The following is an 18,835-nucleotide window of genomic DNA, read 5'->3' as shown; positions in this document are numbered from 1 at the left end:
ATTCAAAAGCATCAATTCTTCGGCGATCAGCCTTCTTTATGGTCCAGCTCTCACTTCCATACATCACTACCAAAATGAGGTAATAATGTACATAATTGGTGAAAACGGAAATCCTTTGTTTGAAACTATAAATACCATTGCCTGGACCATGGGGGTTGTTTAACTGGCCCACAGACCCCTGCTGCTAGCTTTGGGACCCTCGCCCAGGGAAGCTCCTTCAGCCAATGGGAGGTTGTGCCCATCTCCTCAGCGCCAGAAGGAGCACCGGAAATAGCACACACTCCGGTCCACTGTGGCATCTGCGGGACCATGAACTGGCCCAAGCCACAAAAGCTTTGCCAACCCCTGCCCTTGCATATGACTTCAGTGCCTGGAGACAGCCAGGTTGCGCATCCATAGCAGTGACCAGAGGAGGAATGACTGTTGGGAGGAGCGCAGAGAGAGAAGCACAACCAGACGCCTTCATCTGCCCCATCTGCAACAAAACATGTCTCTCCCATATCAGTCTCTATAGCCGCAGCAGGTGCTGCAACCTTCCAACAGTTTGACTTCACCCCAAAAGGTGTACTCTTCCATTGTCTCTCGAGACAAATTGCCAACAAATAAGGCGTTTTAATTTCCTATCGAGGGTCTGCGGCCCAGTCCAGTCCATAGCTGTCAAGTGTCCCTTATTTGGCGGGACAGTCCCTTATCCCAGCGCCATGTCCTGCTGCTGTCCCTTATTGATGATGTCCCTTAAATTTCCCGGGTTTCAAAGAAAGCAGCTCCTCTCCCTCCCTCCCTGCCAGCCAGGAAGGAGGGAAGAACTGTGTTGCTTGACTGCGTTGCTCACCCAATAAGAAGTCTAAGAACGACTGGGAGGGTGGAGCTTGCATGCCTTGTGCCCAGCTGCGTTGCCTGGGGACTCGCCTTTGCTCAGTGCTTCCCAGCGGAGAGGTGACGGTGGTTTTCCTTGCTGCATCCCTTTTGCCGGGTTGCTGCGCTGTGGGAACAACTGCTTGAGGCTTCGTTTGGCTGCTGGCTGGGCATTCTGCCTTTGGCTCGGAGGGGCTCAGAAGTTGAACATACCTGTGCCCGGAAAATCCCTTATTTTGGCTGCTGATCCCTTCTTTTTGAGGCTGCTCGTCCCTTATTTTCAAATCTGTAAGTTGACAGCTATGGTCCAGTCCTCCATGAATGCTCCATTGTGCACCAAAATTGTGAGCCCCCTCCACTGAAGGGAATATGGCAAGCTTTGTGAAGGAGAGAGCACCTTGCGTGCTTCAGAGTCTTTGAACCTTTGTCATTTGGACCCTGGACATGGAGTGTTGATTTGTATCTGAGGATGTAGACTGTCGGTGCAAATGTACATCTCATTCTCTGTGTTTCCCTTTGGAGACCTCCCTCTATATTTGTTTCCTTCCGGCTCAAGGTTCGAATTTACTTTGAATCTGTTTTTACAAGGAATGTATTTTTATTGTCTCTTGCACCCATAATTCACATGCAGTGCTGTACTTTGATTTAAACACAGCTCTCTTCCTTTTCCTAATACCTAATATCATTTCTTACGCAGAGAAAAACAGATGCAGGAAAGACAAAAGGCACTGTTTGGTATAATGTGTGAATCTGAACACCCAAATGCAGTGTTTTAAATATGCCAATTGGCTTGGCGGCTGCAGCTTGCAATAACCTCCTCCAATAACCTTGTCATTCAGGCTTATCACAATTTATACAAGTATTTGCCTTGACAGATTACACAAGTAAGTCTGTTCGGTTCAGCTGACGTTATATGCATAAGGTGTACTCCATAATAACTTCCAGAAAGGATAGGTTTGAGTTGCATGTTGATTATTTGAATGAGATGTGAACTTGAGCAAATAATCTAGCTCTGTTATTATGCAACCTTTGCAAGAACACGCACAGAGGCCTGTTTTAAAGTTGTGTGTGGTTCCCCCCCTTTTGTACACTGCCCCAATAACTTCTGTTATGAGCGACTGCATTAATTTAGCAAAGCGGGCATGGAGAACTTGTGGCTTTCCCGTTGTTGTTGAACTCCAATTCCCATCAGCCTCAGGCAACGATGTTCAGGGATGGGGGGAGCTGTAGTGCGACAAAATTCGGAGGGCAACAGTTTCCTCTTCCTTCCCCTGCAGCAAATAAACACTGGAAACCCCGTACCCACTTTCCTGGGTATAAGCCCTCAAAAGAACTTGCATTGAGCTATCGATACATTATGAATAATACTGCCCTTTCCCCCCCAAAAGGAACCTTTTCTTACTGTTTCAAATCTGCAATTGCTTCTTTCCACAGCGACTGGGGAAATTGTTTTCTTGGCCATTTAATATAAGGTTACCAGATTTTTTTCAATGAATCCGGGGACACTTTAAATAAATAAATACACGTTCGGGATGTTAATGCTGCAGCGATGGCGGTAGCAGGGGGCGGCCGCTGCCTTGACCTCAACCGCCACTTCCTCCAAGGCTTCTATCTCCTTTCTCCCTAAGCCTGGGCAACCCCTAAGTTGTTGGTTATTTCGTGGTGGTGGTGGGGAAGCAGTCAGGCATGGAAGGCAGAGAAGGACGACCGAGAGTGGCGGTGGTGAGGCTTGGGCGGCGCGATGCCTCCCTTCCCATCAGAGCAGCCCCAATCCCATTCCTACTTCTGTGCAAGCAGGAGGGGATGGGGGTCCCTCAGCTGGGAAGGGAGGCTTCCCAGTTGCTCTGATAGGCAGCGTGAAGCCTCCCTTCACAGCTAAGAGATCCCCGCCCCGCTCCTGCTTGCACGCAAGTAGGAATGGGGAGGCTGCTCCGATAGGCAGCATGAAGCCTCCCTTCACATCTTATTTGCTGGGGTCAGGAAAGGTGGGGGCAGCCCGGAAGCTGCATCTCTGAGCCCCTGCACCACCATCATATGGGGACTTCTGAGCAGCTCCTGAAGCCAGCCAGAGCCAACTGCTCCGGGCTGCTGAGACTGCCGCTGCTGCGTTTCCCAGGGACATGAGATGAAATCCGGGGACATTCCAGGGATGGAATTTGTCTGGGGGCTTATTCGTAAATCCGGGGACTGTCCCTGGGAAACGGGGATGTCTGGTAACCCTAATTTAATAGCCTTCTTATGCCTTGAGGAGGCCCGTCATCCATTTCTACAGTTAATTCGGAACAGAATAATAGAAATACAGTACAGATGTAGCCAACCAAGGGAAGGGGAACACTATTATTGCTATTTCCACTAATATATGAACTTTTCTAATCATGGAACCGGTCTCCCATGATCTATTGTAGGAACAATAGCTACTGCTAATAGAGCCATTCTGACGCCTTGTTTTTCATCTTTCAGTTTTTGCCTGTTTGTCATAATTGTTCCTTCTGTTTTATATACATTATAAATGAAATAATAATATTAACTTTACAAGAAAAGGAAGAAAAGGAAATGGTTAACATTCTGTAAATGCAGCTACTCCTCTGCAAACCATTATTTTTAGCTAGCATTATTTTTAGAGCACTATCTTATAATGGATAACTTTTTTATTTCTGCCGAGGTGGGCAGCACTGTATCTGTTTTAACTGGCCCCGAGTTTTTAAACGTTTGTTCATAATATTATTGGAAATTTGTAGTGTGTGAGAGTGAGTTTATGATGTCTGAGCTTATCCTGAATCCCTAAAAAGACAGCCTATAAGTAGTTACAGATAGGTAGCCGTGTTGGTCTGCCATAGTCAAAATAAAAAAATTCCTTCCAGTAGCACCTTAAAGACCTTAAAGACCAACTAAGTTAGTTCTTGGTATGAGCTTTCGTGTGCATGCACACTTCTTCAGATACACTGAAACAAAAGATATGCTTTTTCCTGTAAGACCTATTGCAGTCGTTAAGAGTTGTCAACAGGCTCATCTCAGCTATCTGCCAATCTCCCATTCCCACCACCCTTCTGAGTAATACCCCTCCCCACCTTCTCACTATATAGAAGGATCTGGCAACTTCTGTTTCAGTGTATCTGAAGAAGTGTGCATGCACACGAAAGCTCATACCAAGAACTAACTTAGTTGGTCTTTAAGGTGCTACTGGAAGGAATTTTTTTATTTAGCCTATAAGTAGGTAATGAGAAAACAAAAGATATTGTAGTGCACCTGATGGATTCAACTAATATGGAGATATATATATATATATAGAGAGAGAGAGAGAGAGAGAGAGAAAACAAGAAATAGAAATATGGAGAAATATGGAGAAATATGGAGAAATATGGATATATATATATATATATATATATGCTTTCGTAGATTTTCACGGGTACAGGAATGCAGGTTTTGGTGTCTTCGGGTGTCTTCCCGTGTAAGAGTTGGGGTGTCTAGGCGACGTTTCGACGAGGTCTCACTCGTCATCTTCAGGCTGGTGCTTTCGGCTTCTTGTTACTGGAACAGAGTAACAAGAAGCCGAAAGCACCAGCCTGAAGATGACGAGTGAGACCTCGTCGAAACGTCGCCTAGACACCCCAACTCTTACACGGGAAGACACCCGAAGACACCAAAACCATATATATATATATATATATATATATATATATATATATATATAACAAGAAATAGAAATCCAGTGAAGAAACAAAAAGAACCATAGAGAAAATCAAATTGATTTATATATTGTGTATACAGTCATGCCTCATGTTACGTCCGCTTCACGTTACGTTCTTTCAGGTTACGTCCCGTGGTGACCAGGAAGTACTGGAAAGGGCTACTTCCGGGTTTCGCTGCTCATGCATGCACAGACGCGCACAATGATGTTCCCGCGCATGCACAGAAGCAGCAAATTGCAACCTGCACGTGCGCAGACGTGCCGCTGCGGGTTGCATTCCTTTCATGTTGCGAACGGGCCTCCGGAACGGATTCCGTTTGCAACCAGAGGTACCACTGTAGTTTTAATTGGCACTACTACAGTTGCTACCTGGACACAGGTGGCGCTGTGGTTTAAACCACTGAGCCACTTGGACTTGCCAATCGGAAGGTCGGCGGTTCGAGGCCCCGTGACGGGGCGAGCTCCCGTTGCTCAGTCCCAGCTCCTGCCCACCTAGCAGTTTGAAAGCACGTCAAAGTGCAAGTAGATAAATAGGTACCACTCCGGCGGGAAGGTAAACGGCGTTTCCGTGCACTGCTCTGGTTTCAGTGTTCCATTGCTGGCCACATGGCCCGGAAAACTGCCTGCGGAAGTGGACAAACGCTGGCTCCCTTGACCAGTAAAGCGAGATGAGTGCCGCAACCCCAGAGTCGTTTGGGACTGGACTTAACTGTCAGGGGTCCCTGTACCTTTACCTTTTTACAGGTGCTACCTAATAACTGTTCTGCATTTGCAAGAACTCGGTCATTTAGTGTAGCACTTTGGAACTCCCTGCCAATTGAGACCAAGCAGGCGCCTTCGCTTTTCTCTTTTCGGCACCCGCTAAAAGCATTCCTGTTTAGGCAAGCTTAGAAAGTTCAGGTAAAACTCTGATCTGCTTTTATCATTTTAGCTTTCATATGTCGTGAAGCAGGGCTGTGGATTTCTCTCCATTTTACAATATTGCCTTGCCTTTTCAGAAACCACTTTGAGTGGATTATTGTTATTATTATTATTATTATTGAAAAACCCCCAAACAATCAAGTGGTGCAGTCATGAAATAAATAAATAAATAAAGTAAGTGGTGGTTTTTTTCCAAAGTAAAAAATTAGACACACATAATGCAACGGTGTGTTAAATTGTATGAAATAATTAAAGAGGGATTATATATGTGTGGATATGTGTGCGCCTATGTCATAGCTGTCAACGTTTCCCTTTTTAAAGAGAAATTCCCTTATTCCAAATATGATTCCTCGCAAGAAAAGGGAAAAGTTGTCAGCTATGCTGTATGTATGTATATATGTATGTATGTATGTATGTATGTATATATGTGTGTGTGTGTGTGTGTGTGTGTGTATATATATATATATATATATATATATATATATATATATATATTTGCTTTCGTAGATTTTCACGGGTACAGGAATGCAGGTTTTGGTGTCTTCGGGTGTCTTCCCGTGTAAGAGTTGGGGTGTCTAGGCGACGTTTCGACGAGGTCTCACTCGTCATCTTCAGGCTGGTGCTTTCGGCTTCTTGTTACTGGAACGGATGCTGCACCCCCCTGCAATCCCCACACAGATCTGACTGGCACAGGGCACAAAACCACAGCTCGCCCCTATACACGAAGCCAAGCCAGAGCACAACTAAGTGCAGTACAGCCATCTTCTCAGAAAAACTCTTCACAAGCTCAAGAGGTCAAGACACGAAAGCTTTAGCAACTAATCCACACTTAATGACCCTCCTAAGTGGTACTCAGAATATCACTCAAGAAATCACTCAAGATATCCCTCAAGTAATTAAGGAACAAAAGAAGAAAAGTCACACTAACCTGGGAACTTCCTCTCTGCCCAGAACGTCGGAGGCTATACACCACACCCCCTCAACAGTATTTATAGGAACTCAAACACTGAGATCCTGCTCTGTTCCAGTAACAAGAAGCCGAAAGCACCAGCCTGAAGATGACGAGTGAGACCTCGTCGAAACGTCGCCTAGACACCCCAACTCTTACACGGGAAGACACCCGAAGACACCAAAACCTGCATATATATATTTGTATATATGTACACAAAAAAATAAAAATCCAGCGGTGCATTAAACTTGATGAAACCAACCAACAAACAGAGTTTATATGCACACACTAGTGGTGCATTAAACTTGATGAAATCTATAAATAAATCCTGCCAGAGTTTGGTTGTGTTTTTTAAAACCGATTGCCCTATAACAGCCATAAGAAATACATTCATACCCTCCCCTCCTTCTCCTCCTTCTGCCGCCACCGCCCTCCTCCTCCTCCTCCCCGACTTCCTGCCTCCGCGCCTCGGGCAGCCTCTCCCGCTCCTCCCCTGCTCGAGGGAAGCCGCCCGGGACTCCGCCTCTCCCGCCCGCCGAGGCCTCCGCGAAGGCCGGGCAGGGGCGGCGCGGTGGGGCGTGTGGGTGTCCCAGCTGGAGGGACGCTAGCTTTTGGGGGTGGGCCTGAGGACGCCCCCTTTTCCTCGGCCGAGGGGAGCCGGCCCTTCTTCCTGGAAGGGGCCGTGTGTGTCTTCCATATCTTCCCCTTTTTAACTGGGCTGAGGAGAGATTTGAGTTGGGGGGTGGGCGCCTCCCCATTTTTTTTGCCACCCCACTTGGCACTGAGAAATGAGGAGAAGCCCCTCAGAGGCAACTCTTTAGAGGTTTATCCCGAATTATTATTTTTGGGGTTTTTTTGGCCTTCCCCATTTTGGGGGTGGCTTTTTGCCTCCCACTTTTTGGGGGGTGCCTTTTTGGGGGTGTCTTTTTCTTTCCCCATTTTGGTTTTTTTGGGCCTTCCCCGTTTTGGGGGGTGTCTTTTCTGCCTCCCTCTTTTTTGGGGTGTCTTTTGGCTTCCCCTCTTTTTGGATTTTTTTTGGCCTTCCCCGTTTTGGGGGTGTCTTTTTTGCCTCCCTCTTTTTTGGGGGGTGCCTTTTTGGGGTGTCTTTTTGCTTCCCCCCTTTTTGGTTTTTTTCCGCCTTCCCCATTTTGGGGGTGTATTTTCTGCCTCCCTCTTTTTGGGGTGTGTGTGTCTTTTTGCTTCCCCCTTTTTTGGGGTGGGGGTCTTTTTTGCCTTCCCCCTTTTTTGAGGGGGGTGGGCAGGAGCTCTCTAAACGTTAAGGAAATATTGGGGAGAGAAGGTGTGTTTCCCCCCATTTTTATCAATAATCAATAATTATTATCAATAATGATAATAATAAAAAAATTTATTTATACCCCGCCCTCCCCAGCCAAGGCCAGGCTCAGGGCGGCTAACAACCAATAATAAAAAGAAGCTGAATGAATACAACTTAAAAACAAGATTAAAATAAAACCGCTGGCCCATTTGCAAAGCTAAGTGAGGTCCTGTAGGGTTTCAAATTGGATGTTGTTGTTGGGGGGGGGGGTGACGTGACAATATGTTGAGATTCCTGCATTGCAGGGGGTTGGACTAAATGACTTTGGGGGTCCCTTCCAACTCTCCTAGAGTCTATGATCCTATGATTCAAAGCCTCTGCAGATGGGCAGATGGATGTCAGGAGAGACAACTTAAGAGAGGACTGCTTCCCCCCTCCCCACATTATTTTGCGGGTGTTTGGGAGCCGAGCTTGAAGTTAGGGCTATATGCCACCCCGTTTCCAAACGAAACCCCCTTCATTGGGGTGTTGTTCATTGGGCCTTCTTGGTGGTGGCACCCGCCCTGTGGAACGCTTTCCCACCAGATGTCAAAGAGAAAAACAACTACCAAACTCTTAGAAGACATCTGAAGGCAGCCCTGTTTAGGGAAGCTTTTAATGTTTAATAGGTTATTTCGTATTTTAGTGTTTTGTTGGAAGCCGCCCAGAGTGGCTGGGGAAACCCAGCCAGATGGGCGGGGTATAAATAAATTATTATTATTATTATTATTATTATTATTATTATTATTATTATTATTATATTGTTTGAATGCGTTGAGCTGGCCAACAAATTCTCCCTCCCCAAATTTTGGGGTCGGGTGAAGAAATCGGGACGAAGGAGCCCCCCATCTCACCCCCCCCTTTGCTGTCAATTTTGAGATTAAAAAAGAAAGTGAAAAAATGCACCCAAAATAAGTGAAGAGACAATCAGGAAACCCCTTCCTTTCCCCTCCATCCCAGGGCGAGGAGAGACTGAAGGCTCCTTTTATTCCTTATTTTGGGACCAACCCCCCCCCCCCAGTTTCGTTGCAAAGGGTGCTTGGAAACAGAAGTACCATGGGGTGAGATTTGCTACTCCTTGCAGGTGTCAACTTTCCTTTTGATCCCTTTCCCTGTTGGTTTTTAACTTTTTATCCAGCCCTCTGAGTGAGGAGAGTTTTCAGAGGCTCCTCCCATAGCGGATGACACAGACCTCGTTTGTTTCTTTCCTTCTCGGAAGCCAGGAGGCTGCTGTCTTCACCTCCATTCTCCTCTTCCCTTCTTCCTACAGGGCTGGAGGAACTGAACTTGGCTGTCCGGGGTCTGTGGGCTGCGTCTGGAAGTGGCAGGAAGCAGCCCGGGTTCCTCGGCTTCTTGTGGGCTCCGCGCCCTTGCTATGGAAGATGTGCTCCCTTCTTCAGTGCTGGAGATCTGCATGTTGGTCGGCGTCCCTAGAGAAAGGGAGAAGGAAATGTACCAGGTAAAAAAGGGAAAAGGGACTAAGCTGCTACGCTTTCGCAGGGTTGGTGACTGCAGGAGAAAGGTGGAACAAATCGCTTTCTATGCACCCTTGAGATCCGTTTAAACCAGCGCGGCTGCATTTCTGTGCTATGTAACTGTGCAAAACTGTTAGCGTGTTCCTGATGCGCTGACAAACTGGTAAATCCACCCTGAGGCTGAGAAGGAAAAAACAACAAGAACACAGCTTCTGTCCCACAGATCCCCTTGTAAATACATAATAGATCGCAGGAGTTTAAGATTATCTCGCCTGTCTCACTAATTTGTCAACTTCCTTCTTTGGCCTTTATTTACATGTTAGGAGCTTGGGGGCAGGGGAAGACTTTTTTAAATAAACGTTTTATTTCCTTTTACAAGGTGAGTGTGTGGTTTCTGCAGATTAAAAAAGAAGAAAAAGAAACAACCGCCGCCACTTCCTAAGAGTTGAGATGTTGTGAAATGGAGATGTGCCACTTTGCTTTAAAGTGGGCATGTCACCAGGCTGTGACGTTTCGTTAGCATGCTGCAACACTTAAGTCTTAATCACCAAGCCCTTACGGTTTCCAGAGGGTTAGCTGTGTTGGTTGCTTGCAGGGAAAACACACACCAAGAGTCTTGTGGGACTTTAAAGACCAATAAGCTTATTTTTCTTATATACAGTAGTACCTCGGGTTACATACGCTTCAGGTTACATACGCTTCAGGTTACAGACTCTGCTAACCCAGAAATAGTGCTTCAGGTTAAGAACTTCGCTTCAGGATGAGAACAGAAATTGTGCTTTAGGGCTCAGCGGCAGCAGGAGGTCCCATTAGCTAAAGTGGTGCTTCAGGTTAAGAACAGTTTCAGGTTAAGAACAGACCTCCGGAACGAATTAAGTACTTAACACGAGGTACCACTATATATATATATATATATATATATATATATATATATATATATATATGTCTGTGTGTGTGTGTGTGTGTATATAATTTTATTAGTTTTTTAACATCTCATTTTCAACAGTAATTAAACATACTTTTACATCTTATACAATTTTTTTTACTTCCATCAATCGCCTCTGAAAATTTTCCAATCTAATCACTCAATATACATTTCTTACTTTCACTATTACATTTAAATCTCATAACTAATATCTCTATTCTTTTTCTACTTTGCAATGTTTCATATATTTCTCCTTACAAAACTTCTTGTAGTCCTACTAGTGTAATTTGTTGATTACAGTTGCTCTTCAAATAGTTTGTATATTTTTTCCAATCTTCTGTGAATCTCTGGTCCCGCAGGTTTCAAATCCTTCCTGTCATTTTATCTAATTCTGCGTAGTCGATTAATTTTGTCTGCCATTCTTCTTTCGTCCAATAAGCTTATTTTTCATAAGCTTTTGTAGACTTATTTACTTCATCAGATGTATCCTCTCTCCAAATTGCCTAATATGTTACTGTTTTCCTTTCTGATGAGGGCTATTTAAGCAGATAAGCTCGTTTGTTGAACAACTATCTTCCATCTGAATTGGTTACAGGTTGTTCTAAAAGTGGATCCACAGCTCCTTTGTTGGTGGGGAGAGTTTGTGTCAGGAATGGCAACGGCTGTTTGGCATTGTGATGATTGTGTGGTCTCTAAATTAGGGTTAAATAAAACAAATTAAAAATAAATGTCCAGTAGCACCTTAGAGACCAACTAAGTTTGTTCTAGGGACGTGGAAGGCACTGTGGTGTAAACCACTGAGCCTTGGGCTTGCCGATCGGAAGGTCGGCGGTTCGAATCCCTGCAATGGGGTGAGCTCCCATTGTTCGGTCCCAGCTCCTGCCAACCTAGCAGTTCGAAAGCACGTCAAAGTGCAAGTAGATAAATAGGTACCGCTCCGGCGGGAAGGTAAACGGCGTTTCCGTGCGCTGCTCTGGTTCGCCAGAAGCGGTTTAGTTATGCTGGCCACATGACCCGGAAGCTGTATGCTGGCTCTCTCGGCCAGTAAAGCAAGACGAGCGCTGCAACCCCAGAGTCGGCCACGACTGGACCTAATGGTCAGGGGTCCCTTTACCTGTTAAGTTTGTTCTGGGTATAGCTTATACCCAGAACAAACTTAGTTGGTCTCTAAGGTGCTTTATATTTATTTTGACTGCATCAGACCAACATGGCTACCTACCTGAATCTAAAGTAGGGTGTCACTCATATGACCAGGGTGTCAAACTGATTTATTATCCGCTGAAAACGACAATATGATTTTGATAAGTACTCTTTTGGTTCCCAACTCCCCGTTCCCGAGCACCACCACTGCTTGCATGCTTAGGCAGTTATATGAAACATCCTTGCCATTTAAATCTTTCTTTTTTCATTGACTGAAAGCTACCCCCATTGTCAGCTGTTCATCTCATGGCTAGACTGGGAAAGGGGAAAAGCTGATAGCCATTGGTAGGTCTGCCCCCTTACACCAGGGAAGTGCATTGCTTCCTGAATCTGAAGGGAGTTTAATAATTTGCCTAGAGCAGGGGTAACCCATTTGGTTCTCACCATCTCTGGCTGGGGCTGATGAGAGTTGGAGTTCAGCAACATTTTGGGGGGGGCACCATCTGACATAGAATATGATGGAGTGGTGTGGGCACTTCCTATAGAAGACTTCTTCCTATGAGTCAGTTTCAGCAGAATGAACTGAACTGGTTGCAAAATAGCATGCTTAGTTTGTTTCGCCACCAACATCCTGCGAACTGACTTCGGTAGAATGAACTAGATGAAGATCAACGTGCTTAGTTGGTTTTATTTGGTTTTGTTGGTTGATAATGGTCATTCTTTGCAGAAAATTGAAAAGAAAAATGTATTGAAGTAAGATAGATTTAAGGGTGTCGCAAGTTCCTGAGAAACCGGCATAGAAACTGTATTAGCTTAGGTTTTATTGACTTTGCTTCCAATATTGTTAACTACTAGACCAGGCATAGGCAAACCCGGCCTTCCAGATGTTTTGGTGCTACAGTTTCCATCATCCCTGACCACTGGTCCTGTTAGCTAGGGATGATGGGAGTTGTAGTCCCAAAACTGCTGGAGGGCTGAGTTTGCCTGTGCCTGTACTAGACCAATAGTCTTAACTGTTTCAGACTTGGGACCCATCTTTTAACCTAGATGCGCACTTGGGGACCCATTTCTTAATTAATTTATTTTACCGTCTATTTCTGTGCCATGACTCAGTTACCTTTGAACATGCAAGTTTCATTTAGCTGTCACTAATAGCCGTTGATGAAGCTGTTCTCCACAAACTTATCTAATGCTCTTTTTCAAAGCCAGTAGACAACATTGCATCTTGTGGAAGTAAATGCCATAAATTAATTGTTTCAAAGTAAATTAATTAATTAATTAATTCAAAAGGCATATTCTTTGTTTCCAAGAGCAACTGTGATGGTGAGAACAGCTTGTAAGATGCAGTTTGCACCGCAGGTGTTTTTTTGTAAAAATGCAAGTGTACTTTGAACAAGCAACTTAATAGAAAGATTTTTGATTACCCCAGGACATCACTTCGTGAGCAGACCATAGCCTCAGAAACTTTGGGGGGAAATGAACTGTGTATTAAATGCCCTGCATAGCAGCAGACCGGCATTGCTTGATCAGTGTATTGACACAAACATTTTAGTTTGTATATGTCCCACAAATAACCCAGAGATGCATTTTAGATAAAAGGGCACATTCTACTCATGTAAAAACACGCTGATTCCCGGACCGTCGGCAGGCTGGATTTAGGAGGCGATTGGGCTGGATCTGGCCCCCAGGCCTTACTTTGCCTTTTGTTGTTGTTTAGTCGTTTAGTTGTGTCCGACTCTTCGTGACCCCATGGACCAGAGCATGCCAGGCACTCCTGTCTTCCACTGCCTCCCGCAGTTTGGTCAGACTCATGCTGGCAGCTTCGAGAACACTGTCCAACCACCTCATCCTCTGTCATCCCCTTCTCCTTGTGCCCTCAATCTCTCCCAACATCAGGGTCTTTCCCAGGGAGTCTTCTCTTCTCATGAGGTGGCCAAAGTATTGGAGCCTCAGCTTCAGGATCTGTCCTTCCAGTGAGCACTCAGGGCTGTTTTCCTTAAGAATGGAGAGGTTTGATCTTCTTGCAGTCCATGGGACTCTCAAGAGTCTCCTCCAGCACCAGAATTCAAAAGCATGCATTCTTCGGCAATCAGCCTTGCTTTAAAGCCTCAAATGACTCAGGCTCCAACCATCTGAAGGATCGTCTCCTTCCCTACTGATCCCCGTGGGTGTTAAGATTAGCAGAGGAATCCCTCTTGGTTGTTCCATCACTTTTGAAAGCGTGGGCTGCTGGTGGCCTGGGCAAGGACATTCTCTCTGAAGCGGGAGGCACTGTGATCTAAACCACTGAGCCTCTTGGGCTTGCTGATCGGAAGGTCAGTGGTTCGAGTCCCCGTGACAGGGTGAGTGCCCGTTGCTCTGTCCCAGCTCCTGCCAACCTATCAGTTGTGCACACCAGCACAAGTAGATAAATAGATACCACTGTGATGGGTAGGTAAACAGTGTTTCCTTGTGCTCTGGCTTCTGTCATGGTGTTCTGTTGCGCCAGAAGCAGTTTAGTCATGTTGGCTACATGACCTGGAAAGCTGTCTGTGGACAAACACCGGCTCCCTCGGCCTGAAGCGAGATGAGTGCCGCAACCCCGTAGTCACCTTTGCCTGGACTTAACCGTCCAGGGTTCCTTTACCGTTTACCTTTACCTATTCTCTGCGACAGCCACAAAGCTGTGGAGCTCTCTCCCCATAGAGGTGTGATTGGCATCTTCATTGAATGCTAAAGACATGTATCTCTTTACCTTTGCTTTTTGACACCTGGGGTGTCTAGTTTTAGGGCCCACCATATTTTTGTGATGGTAAATTGCTTTGAACTGCTTTTAACATCGCGATTTAATTGCTGTAACCTGCCCCGGGATCTTAGGTTGAAAGGTAGGTAACAAATTGAAATAATAACATTCCTAATGTTTCAGTTAATGTGTATTATTAATTCTTGAAGAAAGAACTGACAGTGGATGGACTTTTGCACCTAGTTAAATGCTCTTGGCTTTAATTTTGAACCAGTAGACTTAGAGTTTGTTTACTTGGAAGTACAATTCAACAGGTACAGTAGAATTTAGTATTGGATATATGTGTGGAGAGCACCATGTACAAAATGAAGATAATACATAAGAGGATGAAGACTGAAGACGTAATTATTGCCAAATAATATTAGTAACATTCTTTTAAAAATATTGTTTTAGCTGGGGTGGATTGTTTCATAACAAAAATAAATTGCTGCTACGTAGTAGCAGAAGTAAATTTCTTATATGTGAACCATCATTTGGGGACAAAATAATAATTGTTATTATTTTATTGTTTTTAGGTTGCTCAAAGACATGACATAAGAAGCGCCCCTCCCTTTGAACCAGAAGTACTTTCTGTTTTTGTACCTCCGTTCATCAGCAAGGAAGAGTTGCAAACCACAAATATAAATAGGAATGCATTCAATAAAGGGAAACGGCGTTCCTTTCGGAAAAAGAAAGAGAAATCCAAGATTGACACTGCAAAAGCTCTGAATGGAGCCCATAAAATTCCTGAGACTGAAGATATTACCATCCCTATAGACATTGACCTTAACGGATTGCCACAGCTTTGCTTTCCAGGTAATGTGAGCCCCTGTCATTTTAATAATCAGTTTCATGTCTGTTAACGGATAGGATCAATATTGATGCATAAAAGCAGGGGACTTGTAGTGCTTCTGGAAAAGTGGGAATCATTTTATTGATGATAGATAGATACAGTACTTTTTTTCTTTAAAACATGTTTGGGGGTACTCTCATTTTCACTCAAGAGAATCACCATTTTATAGTTTAAATCGGGGAAAATAAATTCAGTAAATGGACAAAAGTACAAAGATTCACAAGAGGGACGCGGGTGGCGCTGTGGGTTAAACCACAGAGCCTAGGACTAGCCGATCAGAAGGTAGGCAGTTTGAATCCCCGCGACGGGGTGAGCTCCCATTGCTCGGTCCCTGCTCCTGCCAACCTAGCAGTCTGAAAGCAGGTCAGAGTGAAAGTAGATAAATAGGTACCACTCCAACGGGAAGGTAAACAGTGTTTCCGTGTGCTATTCTGGTTCGCCAGAAGCAGCTTTGTCATGCTGGCCCCATGACCCGGAAGCTGTACGCCGGCTCCCTTGGCCAATAAAGCAAGATGAGCGCCGCAACCCCAGAGTTGGTCACGACTGGTCCTAATGGTCAGGGGTCCCTGTACCTTCACCTTTAGAAAGATTCACAAAATGTTTATGGGTGTGCATCCCCCTGCGTCCCCCCCCAGAAAGAAAGCACTGGATAGAGAGAGAGAGAAATAGAGAGATGATAGCTATAGATGATAGATAGATAGATCATGCATTAGAATCTAATGGTGGGTTACATGATTACCTAACCAATGATTCCTATTCTGATTCTGGGCTACTGTGTATAACTCTCATCCCCATGCAGATAGTATAAGCTGTATCTCGGCTACAAGAGAAAAATATGCCGTACTGAGAAAATCTTAAGAGCAAAACCACTGCCATTCTGGGTGGTATTTAAACAGGCTAAATTAATTTGATTGATTAAGGCTGTGATCCTTTGGTCCCCGGGGGGAGGGTGTTCCAAGGGGCCGTGGCAGAGAGAGAGAGAGAGAGATAGGTGAGTCCTTCCGAGGCTGCTCCCTGGCAATGTGGCAATCTTTGTGACCTCTGCCAGTGGTCTGTGCAGATGTTGAACATCTGTGCCGGGTGAAGATCACAGGAAGCCATGGATCCAAAGGATCTGTGTCCTTTCTTTTCCCCCAGCTTGGGAAAACAAACAACACCGCTTGAACTGTCTTGTGTATTCTTGGAAGCGATGTTGGCTTTGCATTTTAAAATACAAACTGTTTGGATTGCTCTGCCCAGGAAGTTGATTCCTAATTTCACTGCTGGAACCAGTTTTCAGGGTCTGCAAATATGTGCACTGTTGTTGTTGTTGTTGTTGTTGTTGTTGTTATGTATTAAATCTATATACTGCCCTTCATCTGAAGATGGCAATTCGTAACTGTGTTCACTACTGCTAACTTTTATTGGCGCTGTGCCTTACAATATGTTCATCTCATTTGCAGGAGGATTTAATATAGCGTTGGAATCCACAGAAGACCGCATCCATTTCCTTGTTTTCACCGACGTCTGTGGTAACAGAACGTATGGTGTTGTCGCACAGTATTACCGGCCTATGCAAGTAGGTTGTTTACCCTGCTGCTGTGCTCCTAATCCGACAAGCCCAAATGCTGAGCTGATCATTTGCAAATGCTGACCATTCTTAAAATTAGTCATCTAGCGTCTGTATCTTTAGCTACTGCTAAGTTCTTACAGTTCAGGGCATAGATCTCTGAAGAAGCAAGACCCAGCAGAGTTCTTGATTGTGAGTTCTAGTCACAGATATATCTAGGGCGAATGCTTTCGACTTTGTCAACTCAGGTAACTTGTTATTAACACGTGATCATAAACCTGTAGGGTGGCTTTTGTAAGCCGAACATGGGAATTCCCCAAAGAATATAACACTGTATAACACTGGCCCTGAAAGACCTACGTTGGCTCCCAGTACGTTTCTGAACACAATTCAAAGTGTTGGTGCTGACCTTTAAAGCCCTAAACAGCCTCGGCCCAGTATACCTGAAGGAGCGTCTCCTCCCCCATCGTTCAGCCCTGACACTGAGGTCAAGCTCTGAGGGCCTTCTGGCTGTTTCCTCACTGCGAGAAGTGAAGTTACAGGGAACCAGTCAGAGGGCCTTCTCGGTGGTGGTGCCCGCCCTGTGGAATGCCCTCCCACCAGATGTCAAGGAAATATACAACTATCTGACTTTTAGAAGACATCTGAAGGCAGCCCTGTTTAAGGAAGTTTTTAATGTTTGATATTTATTGCTAATAATAATAATAATAATAATAATAATAATAATAATAATAATAATATACTGTTGGGAGCCACCCAGAGTGGCTGGGGAAACCCAACCATATGGGCAGGGTATAAATAAAAAAACATTATTGTTGTTGTTGTTGTTGTTGTTGTTAACCAGATGGGCAGGGTATAAATAATAAATTGTTGTTGTTGTTGTTATTGTAGAATTAGAATGGGTCTTGGGTGCCTAATATGTACTGCAAAATGAGCGGTTCTTAAAGTCAACATTATGTCCTTTATTTTGTAAATGTGCTTCTTGGTTTTCCAAAACTGAGTTTTTTTGACAAGTGCCTAAAAGTAACACGCAGTTTTCTTGCAGGATGCCCACATCTTCTATAATGGACAAGCTTCTTGGGAAACGGCAAAGAGCTCCAGATCTGCTTCATATTTTGTGCCATTTGCAGTGTGCATCATATCTAGGTATCCCTACTTCAATGCCCTCAAAGACTGTCTGTCCTGGTAAGGATTATGATCTAAGCTACTTCGATGGCAGTAACGTGCCCCCATAGCTGTGATTTTATTTGTTACAGAAGCTGTCAAAATATTCTATATCACAGTAAGAGAGCTTTTAGTGACCAATTACAACTGTTGGGAGGCAAAGGAAGCCAAATTAAGGCAGCAGATTCACCTATTTGTAGGCAGCGCTGCAGCATTTTGCTTGAACGGTCTCTGTCTTCACAGTCAGTGTGGAACAGGAAACGATTTATTTTAAAACTGTCCTTCCAAGTAGGTTTGCAAATTGGAAGGAAAGTATGCCCCAACAGGCAGTGCTATAATTAATCAGTGTCCTTATAGGTGGAAATTAATTGTGTTCCCTGTGTTCAGAACGGCACTTAAAATGTATTTCTTTCAACAGTTATTCAGAGGTTAGTGATGGTTGTAAGCATGGATTTAGTCTGTTGCAGTTACGTATATTGTGATGCATTTTGATTTATTTAACAAAATTTATATACCGCTTACTCAAGCTAAAGACAAACTAAAATATTCATCAAAAACTTATGAAAGCAAGGCACGTATTTAGATACATTTTAAAAATATATATCTAAACACATATTTTTAAAATATATCTAAGTATATTTTGTTGGAGCAAAGCTGTTTTTAGCAGGCACCAAAAACAACACAAAAAAGGACTGCAGTAAGTTGGTGGATATATACTGTACAGAAGAAAACATACTTTGAAGGAATGAGAATTTTACTAAAAGTAATTTTGCCTTCTACTGACATATGCTTCACTTCTATTTGCTTTTTTATTATTTCAGCTTATTGGCACAATTGAAGTCTTACAAGGATTTAGATGTTGATAACTATATAAAAGAATTCGCCGCCAGACTGTGTTTAATCCCCACTCCTCCTCCAGGACCTTTGCACTTGGTAATTTTGCAAGATACTACATTTTATTCTGCTGTATATTAGCTTCCTTAGTGTTTGTCTGGAAATGAAGGAACTTAAAATAACCCTGTTCTGAAGAACTTGGTTCATGACTGGTGCTCAGATGAGCAAAGGCTCATGGCCACTTTCCCTTCCTCTCTTATTTTTCCCTAGGCCAGCATGGTGTAGTGGTTAAGAGCGGTGGACTCGTAATCTGGTGAACTGGGTTTGCTTCCCCGCTCCTCCACATGCAGCTGCTGGGTGACCCTTGGGCCAGTCACACTTCTCTGAAGTCTCTCAGGCTCACTCA

General features: G+C 44.3%; 1 protein-coding gene across 6 annotated transcripts in view; it reads left to right on the top strand.

Annotated features, from left to right (window-relative positions):
• Nucleotides 1-6,862: 6,862 nt before the first annotated feature.
• DENND3 (DENN domain containing 3) overlaps nucleotides 6,863-18,835 on the top strand; it is a 49,495-nt gene continuing 37,522 nt past the window's right edge. For 3 of the 6 annotated variants that reach the window (XR_014529072.1, XR_014529073.1, XM_083516543.1), the window contains exons 1-5: nucleotides 8,820-9,187; nucleotides 14,566-14,845; nucleotides 16,325-16,440; nucleotides 17,477-17,616; nucleotides 18,417-18,528. Coding sequence is in view for 3 of the 6 variants with exons in the window: in XM_083516543.1 (XP_083372669.1) it covers nucleotides 9,104-9,187; nucleotides 14,566-14,845; nucleotides 16,325-16,440; nucleotides 17,477-17,616; nucleotides 18,417-18,528 (732 nt within the window). In the remaining 3 variants the exon portion in view is untranslated. Of the gene's footprint in view, nucleotides 7,714-8,819; nucleotides 9,188-14,565; nucleotides 14,846-16,324; nucleotides 16,441-17,476; nucleotides 17,617-18,416; nucleotides 18,529-18,835 lie in introns of those variants that run through there. The other 3 variants (XM_083516545.1, XR_014529071.1, XM_083516544.1) reach the window with 3 other exon arrangements.

The sequence above is a fragment of the Podarcis liolepis genome, assembly GCF_965112155.1.
Source record: "Podarcis liolepis genome assembly, chromosome: 8".
Classification (NCBI taxonomy): domain Eukaryota; kingdom Metazoa; phylum Chordata; class Lepidosauria; order Squamata; family Lacertidae; genus Podarcis; species Podarcis liolepis.
This window is presented reverse-complemented; position numbering and strand designations above follow the sequence as displayed.